General features: G+C 46.4%; 2 protein-coding genes across 2 annotated transcripts; both read left to right on the top strand.

Annotated features, from left to right (window-relative positions):
• Window positions 1-316: 316 nt before the first annotated feature.
• Window positions 317-2,042, top strand: LOC128807202 (aldo-keto reductase family 1 member B7-like). Its single transcript, XM_053977385.1, is given in 4 exon segments — window positions 317-382; window positions 752-919; window positions 1,921-1,954; window positions 1,957-2,042. Coding segments are annotated over 4 exon segments (354 nt in total).
• Window positions 2,043-4,614: 2,572 nt separating this feature from the next.
• Window positions 4,615-10,259, top strand: LOC128807830 (aldo-keto reductase family 1 member B1-like). The gene is made up of 10 exons (XM_053978446.1): window positions 4,615-4,700; window positions 4,780-4,947; window positions 5,263-5,379; window positions 6,607-6,684; window positions 6,917-7,039; window positions 7,535-7,635; window positions 7,781-7,862; window positions 8,356-8,439; window positions 8,847-8,929; window positions 9,651-10,259. The coding sequence occupies exons 1-10, from the start codon at window positions 4,626-4,628 to the stop codon at window positions 9,691-9,693; spliced, it is 954 nt and encodes a 317-aa protein (XP_053834421.1). The 5' UTR covers window positions 4,615-4,625; the 3' UTR covers window positions 9,694-10,259.
• The last annotated feature ends 2,270 nt before the right edge of the window (window positions 10,260-12,529 follow it).

Here is a 12,529-nt window from a genome sequence, read left to right as displayed (position 1 = left end):
AGCTGATCCCGGCAGAAACACCAGCCTGATCAAGACACACCTGTCCTCAACCTTTATCTTTTGATAAGGGAAAGGTCCACAGGGCACACCACTGCCACATCTCAAGTAATCACCTTATCAAATTTTAATTGATTTCAGCTTTCACATTAACCTTTGCGAGCTGAGTGTACAAAGCCACAGCCTTGTTTGCTGGATATGGGAGGACCCAGAGCATCAGTGACGCTCCAACATGGTCCCCTGCCCTGGCCAGTGACCACTGTCAAACCAGCCAGGCAAGAGGCAGCTGTGGTGAGACACCAGGAGGGAGTGCAGGACCATGGCGATCTATGTGCAGCTAAACACCACTGCCAAGATGCCTTTTGTGGGGCTGGGCACCTGGAAGGTAAGAGCTACAGAGTAAAGCACCTGTACTGAAGAGCTCCCAGGCACAAAACTGCAGGGCCCCTGGTCCAGCTCTGGAGAGCTGTCCTGGTGCCTGGGGCTCTGCTCTGCCCGGCTGTTGGGCTGAGCCTGAGTTGGAGTGGAGCTACAGAGAAATGGCTGGAGGTTGATTTCCAACTCTGGAGCCCATGTTTATCACTGCAAGAAATAGTGTTCTTGTAAAGGAAAAAAAAAAAAAACACCAACCTGGACTGGTGGTGGGGGGGAGGATTGCTCTCCCTAACATGGTTTCCCTGGTTTTATTTTGCTAGAATACAGGTCTTTAACAAGCACTGTTTTGAGATTCTTAATATTTATGCATTTTTTCCAGTCTGCAGCTGGGCAAGTAAAAGCTGCAGTGACAGCTGCCATCGATGCTGGGTACCGCCACTTTGACTGTGCCTACGTGTACCTGAACAAAAGCGAGACTGGGGAAGGGATCCAGCAGAAAATCAAGGAAGGTGTTGTGAAAAGAGAGGACTTCTTCATTGTCAGCAAGGTAAGGATCCAGTGATCCTGCAGCCTGGTGCACAGCTGAGGGAATGCTTTGTGTAGAGTATTTTCCTAGCAGGAAGGTAAGTAATGGAGACAAACTTTATGCTGTAAGATAAAGCAAATCATAACAGAATTCAGGTCACTCCTGACACATGCTTACAGCTTCACCCCATTCTGTAGGGAGAGTTAGGAAGGATACACTGTGCCTGCACCCCGCTGTGGTGACCCAGTAGTCCTGGGGGATGGGTTGATTAATGCAAAAGAAGGGAAGCAGGAAAAAGCAGAGTGGACCAGGTAGCCCCAAGCAAGGTAGTGATGCAGAGGTCAGAGACCACTGAGTGTAAAGGGCTGATAGAGGCAGAAGCAGCTTGCTAATGACAGCCTGCTGATGCTAAAGCACAGCAGAGCACATGGGCCTGTCACTGCCTGGTGCTTGTTCCAGCAGTTGGGCTCAGAGCACTGCCAAAGGAGTGTCCCTGCCGTGGGAGGTGTTGTTCTGGGCACCTTGGGACGCTGTAATCTGCTCAGCACGTGTCACAAGGAAGGTGGGGTTGGTGGGTTTTCTTTCTTAATACAAAAATCAGGCTACTTAGCTGGAATCTGGAGTTACTTCTTACCTAAGTAAAGGTTGGTAGCAACCACTCTTTGTGGCTTGTCTTGTATCTTCTTGGCTTTGCCTGGTCCATGCAGTGCAGAGTTCTGTGCATGCACAGGAACAACACTCAGATACACCACTGCCTCGAAAAGCCCCCTACTGCCAAGGCAGACCCTGGGGAAAAGGGGTAGCACAAATGATGGGTGAGCTCATGGAACCAGAGACTGGCACTGACACTGCCCCCAGAGTCACAGGCCAGGCCCAGCCCAGAGCTTGCCACATCTGAAGAGCACTAGGATGGCCTCATGCCACATCATCTTCCAAAGAACAGGGAGCATTCCTGTGCTGTGCAGGAGAGCACCCGAGAGCATTAACCAGGAGGTCACAGTCTGCCCTGTTTTTGTCTCCAGCTGTGGTGCACCTTTCACGAGAAGAAGCTGGTAAGGGAGCTTGCCAGAAGACTCTTGCCAAGCTGAAGCTGGATTACCTGGATCTCTACCTCATGCACAGGCCTTTTGGGTACCAGGTATAGTAGCAGCAGGTTTCATTCCTGGGAGAGCTCCTCAGCAGTGCCGGGAGCACTTGCAGCACCACTGCTGCTCCAGAAAGAGCCCGTGCCTGCTGTGCCAGCACTGCCCCGGTGCTGCCCACCCTGCTCTGCTGTGCCCCTGATCCCTGCCCGAGAACGCTGCCTGCACAGCATCCTCTGCCCTCCTGATAATGGAGAGGCAGACCCAGCAACAAGGTCAGGCCTCTGGCTGCAAGCAAAGCTGTGCCTCTTTCCCTTTCCTTTACAAACCCAAGGCATGCTCTTCTGAAAGAAAACCCCGTGGGACAGAGAGGTGCAGTTTGCTGCCTGACAGAAATTCTTTCCTCGGCAGGTTGCAGAATCACACGGTGCAAGTAAACACTTTCATTTCCCATTTCTCTCTTTGATCACCAAATCCTTAATACAGTACAGATAGAACTGGCCTTGCCTGTAGGAGCCTTAGTGTTGTTTCACAGACTTTGGATTTCAAAAAGATGATACTTATCAAAATCTCTATTCTCCCTTATGCTTTTGAGCTCAACTCCATTCCTCCAATATTGTTTTAGTTAGCTTTACGTGGACAGAATTGTCATGTGAAACTGCACAATATTGTGGCATTTAGGTAATTCCAATAATTCAGAATACTTTGGCCATACTGTCTAGTATTGGCATGGTCTGGGCAAGGTCTTGCACAAAAAAAGCAAAACACAAAACCTTCTGCCCAAAATCCTCTCTTACAACATCAAGGTGCCTGTCACAGCATGCCTTGGGAAAAACAATCACCAGCCTTCACAGGAGAACATGAGTTCACAGAAGAAAGTAGAGAAAGAGCAAATTGCATTTCTCAGCCCTGCTCTCCTATGTCGTTAAACTGCTATAATACCACATCCTGCAGAGGACAGCTGACAGCACTGCCAGAAACCTGGGGGAAGATTAAAGGGAAAACTAATTATCTTGTCTGCCTTCAGTTAAATGAGGCAGAAAAATCTTGGGTGTCTGCTGTGGGAGAGGCATCCAGAGAAAGACGCACCATTGTACAAATTTCAGATTTATGTTTGTACCTGAAGGAATTCTCCGAGTTCAAGCAAACAGCAAAGCCTCCCAAGCAGCCCTAACCAGCTATTATGGAGCATTTGGAGGATCCTGTTGATAAATTAATTTCTTTTTCATTGCACTTTCAACACCCCATCCGCACAGCACATTTTGCCTCTCGAAAATTGCAAAGTCAGTTTCTACTGTGAAATTAAAAGGCCACCTACCACTTATTCCTACATTTGTGTGTTTCCTTCTGAAATACGGTCTGTACCTCCCTAAAGGCAGAGGAGAGGCAGAGGGACAATGCGATCCTTGTGACATTTGCTGTAAACTCAGCGTTCTTCAGTAGTTTTGAAAACACACTAAAACACACTTTCCCTCAGCATCTAAAAGGAAGTGATTTGTACTGATCATTTCCGAAACTGCTCACAAACTCACCCCAAAGTGAAACTGTTTGTCCCATCTGTTGGTGTCACTCTCAGGGAACAGAGAGGGCGTCAGAACACCCAGGGACATGGCACAAGGAGGATACGCACGGACACCCTGTGGCACAGGGATAGGCCGCTGCAGGAGCTGATCCCTACAGGAGCTGCTGATTTATTAAAGAAATATGGATATTGATCTAGTACCAATATCCAACTGTGACGGACAAAAACTCTCTAACAGTTTAAAGTTAGAAAGTGTATGTTTATTGAGACACCAGGCAGCGTGCGGGATAGCTCCCAAATACACACCACACCTTTCCAATGATTACAGAGTCCTTTTATTCACACAAGAATTGAATACCCAAAATACAAATACATATTCATTATTTTGGTCCATCCCATTCCTCGCTTCATATGCTAATAATTTCAAAAGCTATTAAGCATGCGTAGTTTGTTCCTTGAAATGGGTCGGTGGTCCTTTTCATGGGGAGGGGTCCCAAAATGAAGAAATAAATGAAGTCTTCCTCATTCTGACAATTCTATCTTTTCAATGCAAATATGACAAATGAACCTTGGTAGAACTCCCATTCCCTGTCTTCAATTGGTTTCAGAACAGAGGAGGCCCACAATTTGTCGTTATGTTCCTAAAAGCTATTTGTCAGTTTCTATATTCTCCATTATAAACCCAGCTAACTAAACATCGTGTTGACAAGCAATCAATTATTAGTTAACTACTAATTCTTAACTTTATTAAGGCCTACTCATTTATTTTAAATTAACTCTAGTAAGGCTTATCTCTAACTAAAATCTTAGCTCCTCTAAAATCTCTAAATCCCTTAAAGTTTATGTTCCACAGCAGCCGGGCCGGGACAGCCCTGCGCTCAGCCCTTCCCGCGAGGAATTTCCTTCTTCTCCCGGGAACGCCCGCAGCGCGCCCGGCCTCCCTCCCACACGAACTCCCCCCCGCCACTGCACCGCCATGGCCGCCCGGCGGGGCCCATTGGCTGCCGGCTCCGCTGCTCATTGGTTGGCGCGGCGGGCTCGCGCGGAGTGGGGGCGTTGATTGGTCGGCGCGGCGGGCTCGCGCGGGGCGGCGGCGCTGATTGGCTGCGGGAGCGGGGCAAGCATGGCGGGCATGGCGGGGTACGCGCGGGTCGGGGCCGCCGCCAGCGCGCCCCTTATGGGACTGGGCACATGGAAGGTGAGGCGGGCACCGCTGCGGGACGGGGCCGCACCTGAGAATCCCTCACCAAGACCTGTCCGGCCCTTTTTCCCTTTAGTCCCCCCCAGGGAAGGTGGCAGCTGCGGTGACGGCTGCCATCGATGCCGGGTACCGCCACTTCGACTGTGCCTATGTGTACCAGAATGAGAAGGAAGTTGGGGAAGGGATCCAGCAGAAAATCAAGGAAGGGGCTGTGAAGCGAGAGGACCTCTTCGTGGTCAGTAAGGTATGGATCAGATGGTCGTGGATTATGGACACACTGGTTTTACCTGTGGTGTTTTTACAGTAGGAACATCTAACATTGAACATAGTTAAACGCCGTAGCACTGGAGAAGTTTGTAATGTAAATGAGTTAATTCTGATACTATTCTCTTGTTTCCTGTGCTGCCACACAGCGCAGCCCTCACTGCGTGTGAAGAGCACTGAGCTGGCCTCATTGCATACCTCATTCCAAAGAACAGGGAGCATTCCTGTGCTGTGCAGGAGAGCACCCGAGAGCTTTGACCCTGGAGGTCACGGTCTGCCCTGTTTTTGTCTCCAGCTGTGGTGCACCTTTCACGAGAAGCCTCTGGTGAAGGCAGCCTGCCAGAAGAGTCTTGCAGACCTGAAGCTGGGTTACCTGGATCTCTACCTTGTCCACTGGCCTTTTGGCTTCAAGGTACAGTAGCAGCAACGCCCTTAACTTTGTTTCTTGTGGCTGGCTTAACAGCCCAATAATTGTTCTGACTGACAAAGAATTACCTGCCTGCTATCTGTGCCAGCACTGCTCTGGTGCTCAGCTTGACCCTGGCTGTGTGACTCAGGCTCTTGGTCTCTGCCCCAGAGGCAGTTGTTTGTGTACCCCTTTGATCCTGGGAATGATGGCCTGAAATCTAGAGAAACTAGAGGCAGCTCTTCCAGCTCCAAGCATAAGATAGGCTGCTTTCCTTTTCTCTTGCAAATCCAGTGTGTGTTCATCTCAAAATCACCCCTTGTGGGAACTAAGATTGCTTTTTGCTGCTTCTCTGCAATTTTCCTTTGTATGCTACAGAATCAGAGAGCAACAGAAAGCATTTCTGTTTTCCATTTCTCTCTTTAATCACCAAGTCCTTAAAGCAGTACAGATTGAGCTGGCCTTGCTTGTAGAAGCCTAAGTGTTGTTCCACTGAGACAGGAATTTAAAAGGTGAAACTTCTGTGAGAGTGTTTAGGCCCCCCAAGATCAGTGAAGGAGTTGATGTCTGAGTTTGAATATTTCTTGTCACTGCCTTTCTATCCTCCTGCAGTTTGATCCCTCTCCATTCTACCTGTTGCCTTTGAAATGCTCATCTTTTTTGCATGCTTTATTTTAACTTTATATTAACAGAGCCATGAAGATGAAACTGTCTCATGATGACAGCAGCAAACAGCTGCTAAACATATTTTCATAACTCGTCTTGACATATTTTCATAACTCGTACACAAAGGCTCTTCCAACTTTCCTAGTGTTGGTTTGCACTGAGTGTTGTCATGGAAGAGCTGTCAGTGCACACAATAGATCTTTTCAGTAGATCTGGTGTTGTGTAGACCAAAGTGTTGATGTCCCCCTGGAAAAAAGAGCAAAACAGTTCTTCCTAAGTGGGAACTAAAGAACAGCCCCTGAAGGGAGCACATGTGAGACTGGAGGCTGCAGCTCTGACTGGTTTGTTTCCCTGTGGGTGTTTGGGGAGTCATCACTTCCAGGGGTCCAGCAGAAAAACCTGTTCTATGGGGAATGGTCACTGGCAAAAATGCCTTAAATTCCTTCCACTTCTCAGAAGTGTAGACAAGAAGTAGCACTCTTGCACTAGAATTTTAAGATATTGTGGTTGTGAGCACTCAAGTGGACTTGTCAAGAGATTTTCAAGCACTTTCTTTGTCACTGACAGGCAGGAGAGGACCTGTTCCCTGCAGATGACAAAGGTATGGCTATCCCCAGCAACACAGATATTCTGCAGACGTGGGAGGTGAGTTCATCCCGAGTGGAAGAGTCACATCTTCTGTCCTTAGCAGTGGTGTTGGCTTCAGCAGCTGCAGAATGTGCAGCCATGTATGCAGCATTAGTTGGAAAGAATTCGCAGAAGCACACGGTAGCTTTTAAAAATGTGCTTCCCATGAAGACAAACAGAGCATGTCAGGAAGAATGAGTTCAGTCATGTCTTAGCCACTGCATGCTGACTCTGCTCCTCTTTCTGCCAGGCCATGGAGGAGCTGGTGGATGCTGGCCTGGTAAAAGCCATTGGAATCTCCAACTTCAACCGTGAGCAGATTGAAAGAATCTTGAACAAGCCAGGACTGAAGTACAAACCTGCAAATAATCAGGTGAGCTGCAAAGTGGCTGCAGGGAAATACTTTTCAGGGATTATAAAGTTCTGATTACAGTTGAATGAGGAGGTGGAAAAAGGGAGAACAAAGTAGACACAGCTGTACTTTAAATCCCTCTCTCTGGATATTTCTTCATACAAACAGAACTAGAATATTTCCTTTTTGTCTCATCTTGTTGAAACACTAACTTTGGAGTGTTTTCCTAGGAACCATTCTCTCTGGAGGCATGAAGAATCCACGTATGAGGGATCATTCTGACATAATGATTGACTCTTATAAAGCCTCTGAGAAAAGAGAATCCAAAAAGCACATAAAGACTCGTTATAAAAGTTGGTGCCATATAGAATTATAGACTTGTCTTGTCACATAGGCCTCCTGCAGGGTGGGGTGAAGGCAACCTGTAATTAGGAAATCAGGATTCAGAAAAACCTCTGGAGCAAGGGAAAACCACGGTAGTTTTACAGCTCTCAGTCTGTGCTTCTGTGTTGGCAGATTGAGTGTCATCCATACCTTTCCCAGGAGAAGCTGATTGACTACTGTCACTCCAAAGGGATCACTGTGACAGCATACTGTCCCCTTGGACGTCCTGATGGGTAATTTCCAAGTGGGTTCATGTGATTTATGACTAAGTAATGGTGCAGGTGTTTTTTTTATTTTTTTTTTAATTAAAGGGGCTAGTTAGAATCTTTCTGAAGTGAATCTGTGTTGTTTCATCCTTTTCCCCGCCACTTTGTCTAGTTCTAAGCCAGAGGCACCTTCCCTTCTGGCTGACCCCAAGATCAAGGAGATTGCAGCCAAGCACAACAAAACCCCAGCACAGGTGAGTAGGTGCCAGACAGTGGATACCCCTTCCTGTAACACAGCAATTTAGGAAACTATGTCTGAAGAGAGGGAGCAGTCTCTGTGGTGTTACCTGTGAACAATGCTGCTTTTTTCTCTTGTAAATGGACAGTGCAGGCTGTCCATTCTGTGGCCTCCAAGATATGCTACTACTAACTCTGTCCATCAGTCAAGAACATATTCTTGACTCATCTTCAGTTGTCACTTCCCTTCTCAAGTCCTTTTGCAGAAATGAAAGTCTTGTATATAGTACAAAACTTCTGGGTGCTAACAAAAGGAATGGACTGGCCAAACCTGGATGGAAAGGAGACCTTCCATGGGGGCTTCCACCACTTCCCTCTTTGCTCTCCAGGCACTGCAGCCTGGACTGCAGGGCCAGGGATGATTTGAAATGCAGCTCTGCAGAAGTGGGGATAGCTCAGGGGAAACAGCTGTTGGAACAGGAGAAGGGATTCAGTTGTCTCTTTTTGCAGGTTCTCCTTCGCTTCCAGATCCAGAGAAATGTGATTGTGATTCCCAAATCTGTCACCCCAGAGCGCATTGTGGAGAACTTCCAGGTGAGGGATCAGGAGTGAGCTGGGGGCTGCCCCTCAGGGCAGGCTTGGCAGTGATCCTTTATCACCCTTGCCGTGGCCTCCTGCAGCAAGAGGGCTGGGCTCTTTCTGTCTCTCTGGAAGTAAGGGCTGCAGTGAAAACTACAGTGAAGATTAGACAGAGCTGTTGGAAACAGTGTGCTGATAAAACTATCAGGCACTTTACATGGTGTCTCCTGTTCTTCTATTTCTTCCCTCTGCCAGTAGAGTCTGGAAAATCCAAAGATATTTCTTTCCCTTTCCATGTTTCATGAATCCATCACTTGTACCCAGCATCTTTTCTGATAAGAACTTGTTCTTTAATCTCGTGAATCTCGCTTCTGATTTGACTTGTTCAAAGAAGTTAAATCCAGCTCTTTTTCTCTTTTTAGGTGTTTGACTTTGAACTGACTAAAGAAGAGATGGCCACCCTTCTTAGCTTAAACAGAAACTGGAGGATCTGTGAAATGGTCACGTAAGTGACAGTTTGTGTCCTTCAAACTCTTACATTTTCAATTATCTTTATCCTGATCTCACAGGAACTGGTATAGCTGTTCAAAATGGGTGTATTTTGAAATCTGAAATAATTTTGGGGATGAAGCATCTGTTGTTATACTTCCACTTTATTGACTGAAAAGAGAGGATAAGTCATGCTGTGCATTCATTGTGAATCCATTCTCCCGGAAACTTTGTATGCCTGGAATTCCAAAATGAGAGTTCGAGTTGATAGCTTTGGCTGTGTCAATATGGGAGAAACGAGCACTAGGCGATTTTAAACTTTGGGTAATTTTTTTCTGTGGGGTATTACAAATTGATGTCAGCTCTTACACAGCTGGTTGTGGTGGGGAATGACCATCTGTTCTGCAGTACAAAGCACGGCTGCTTGCAGATATGCACCAAGACAGGCAGTCTTGGCTGCAAGGCCACAGAAACTGCTGCTGTCTCTGTAAGCAGTGTTAATTTTAACTCTGCATCTAGAAAGTAACTTGGTCCCACCACTGTTCAGTGGCTGAATAATAGGAAAAGGCTGGAACTTGTTGGTCCTTTTGGCTGTTTCTATACTATCAAGTCTTTTAAGTTCATTCTGCAGTTATTCAGTTCAGAGGCACCTTTGAAGGCTCCTCTGTACACCCACTGTTGTTCTATACAGCAGTAATTTTAGCCTTGAGTAATCTTTCCTCTTTGATTTCCTCCAGGTGCAAAAATCACAAGGAGTACCCTTTCAATGCAGAATACTGAAGATGGTTTTTTTCCTGCCCTCTCTCAGGCCCCCAGGGTTTAATGAGCTTCTACCATTGTCTCAAATTGTGCACTATGTAGCTGACACACTGTATCCCTCTTCCCAGCAAAGGCACAGGATATGTGTTCAGTGACTTTGGGTTTTTCCTTTGGTGAAAGGAAATTGTACAATTGTTCTGAAGAAAATGTGGGCTATGATAATTCTTATTACATGAGTGTCACTGCATGGCTGAAATAGCAAATTTTATCTACTTTCTACTGATTTTTATCTACTGTCTTGCATCAGCACCACTTAAGGCTGCAGGGTTAAGGATGTGTAAGTGCAGGAGAACAATCCATCCTGAATAATCATATAATCACTGGCTGAAGGTAAAAGACAAAATTAACTCCTAGAGTACAGCCCAAAGCTTTCTAGAAAATAAGAATGAATGGGAGAAGTGTCCAGACCTATAGATTAATAACAACTCATACTGGGCCTTATTTCAGTCACTTCTTTACAGGCTGAAACTGGACAGAGATTGATGTTCAATTTCATTCTTGACCAAAATAAAAATATTTTGATTACTGCTGGTTTGGAAGTTCTGTTCTAATGTGCTGAGTCACTGGGACAGGTCTCTGCTCACTGTAACCATGTGAATGAGTAAAGTTTTCCCCTGACAAAAGGTGGTGGAGGGTGCAGGTGAGCCTGGCTGGGCAAGTGCTAGGATAGCTGGGAGGTGTTGTGACAGTGTGGCAGTTCAGGTGTCTGTATGTCCATGTGTGCCTTGGGCTGGTGGGCACAGGGCACGTGCAGAATATCTGCTGCATTCTGATCCATAAAATCCACACCAGAGCAAGCTGTGGGCTCTGGCAAAGGCATGTGAAGTTTGAGCTGTGTCTTGAGCAACTGAGTGGTCAAGAGACTTCCTTGAGAACAAGATGATTAACAAAAAACAGCATTTGTGAAAGTTAATAGTAGTAGAGCCCAGTGCTGACTTAGTGCTCATGCTATACTACTATTTAACTCAGTGTGCAGTGGGTAAATACTCCAGCTACTTGCACTGTACATCTTTGGGTGGTAAGTGTGAGTGAATGGATGAAAGGTGCTTGACAGGTGACAGAAAGGCTGAGAAACTGTCACAGCAGCATCAAGAACGTGCCATGATTATGAGTTAAAATAACTGGATAACTGATATCATGAACCATGACTACCACTTGGTGCAGACAAGAATTGTGGGAGGAGTCTTGGTACATCTGGTGTGAAAGTGCCAGGAGAACAATAACGGGAAGTTCTGGAAAGCTCTGTGGTGAAAGTGTGGACTGCTCTGGCTGCCAGGCTGTGCTGACATCAATCTAGCTTTATAAGCCCTCAATAAAACAGACTATGGGGAAACATGACTACACCCATGGAGATATCCAAAATGATGAGGACACGAGGTGTAAGAGCATGTGTTAGTGCCGAGCCACTGACCAGAGCCTGACACAGGTCAGGGTTGAGTGCTGTATTTCCCCCAGGTGAGGCCACACTGACTCACTGGAGTATTTTATGAGGGGCACACAATATTACACATTGTGAATATTTCCAGGTATCATTCTCCTGTCGCTTTATCGTCCATAGCTCATACGTACCAAGACTTCTACAGCGCATATGTCACATTCTCTCTGCCAGGCTTTTCCTTCATTGATGCACTTGCTGAATCCAGTTTAGCACTACCACATTGGCTGGTGTTCCCTTACCCCCCAGACAAATGCACAAAGAACTTGGCCTTTGTATGTGATTAAAAAGAAAGAAGCTTTTGTTCTCAAATGAGGTGTGAACAAAACTCGTGCTTTTGACTTGAGCATTTCGGTTATGGGAGACAGGACCTCGGATACATTACTGCAAATGCAAACCTTCTGCCCAAAATCCTTTCTAAAAGACAGACACCTCTCAGTCAAGAAACCATTGGGGAAAAACCCCCAGACTAGGATGGCAGCAGGCTTCTCATGCAAACACCTTGGCTTTAATATTGTTCTCCTAATACCACACTCTTTCCATTGATTTCACTGTCCCCTGAACAAAACCCCAAGAGTCTGAGCATGCTCAGAGCAGATTTACAGAGAAGGAATCCTTGGGGGGGGGGGGAAGTGAAAGGCAAACACTGCATTAGGTAACTACTTTGTGATGTTAACTGAAACATCACATCCTGCTGAGGATGGCTGATGGTGCTGACAAAAACCAGGAGGATTACAGAGACAAACTATTGTCTGCCCTCAGGTAAGCAGGGCAGAATAAGTGCTACAAAGAAGCTGGACATCTGCTGTGGGAAAGGCACACAGAGAAAAATGCACTATTATATTGCCAACTGATGCTCACATCTGAATAAATTCTCCAAGCAAGAGCATGCAGCAAAGTTTCAACATAACATCTATTATTCTTCAGCAGCTTTCAAGAAACATTAAGAGAAGCCTCTCCCAACACTAGAAAATAACATTCTTCTTTAAAATAACTGCTTTCTAATTTAGCCCTACAAAGGAGGTCACTTTTCCTCTCCGGTTATCACAAACATCATCCCACCTTAGGAGAGAGCCCAGAGCCCACACTGCAGCTGCGGAGGCTCGGGGAGAAGCAGCGCTGGCCCTCAAAGGAGGTGCCGAGGGGCAAACCTTTGTGCCGGGTAGCGGCAGCCAAACAGGTGAGCCCCATGTGCATTTGTAGCGGGGACTTTTCTCCTTTCCCTTTTAAATTTCATCTTGCCAATCCCTCCCCGGTGCTCCCAGGGAAAAAAAAAAAAAAAAAAAAAAAAAAGAATTTTGAGGACAAAAGAAATTCCAAGTGGGGGAAGCAACTCCTCTTCCATTATCTGTGTTTGAGCTG

This window comes from Vidua macroura, chromosome 5 (genome assembly GCF_024509145.1).
Source record: "Vidua macroura isolate BioBank_ID:100142 chromosome 5, ASM2450914v1, whole genome shotgun sequence".
Classification (NCBI taxonomy): domain Eukaryota; kingdom Metazoa; phylum Chordata; class Aves; order Passeriformes; family Viduidae; genus Vidua; species Vidua macroura.
This window is presented reverse-complemented; position numbering and strand designations above follow the sequence as displayed.

What these genes read in the sequence shown, in the direction of transcription:
- LOC128807830 (XM_053978446.1), top strand. Translation starts at nt 4,626, where the DNA reads ATGGCGGGCATGGCGGGGTACGCGCGGGTCGGGGCCGCCGCCAGCGCG. An exon ending in TGGGACTGGGCACATGGAAG is followed by an intron (nt 4,701 to 4,779) that starts GTGAGGCGGGCA and finishes TTTTCCCTTTAG; the next exon opens with TCCCCCCCAGGGAAGGTGGC. An exon ending in AGGATCTGTGAAATGGTCAC is followed by an intron (nt 8,930 to 9,650) that starts GTAAGTGACAGT and finishes GATTTCCTCCAG; the next exon opens with GTGCAAAAATCACAAGGAGT.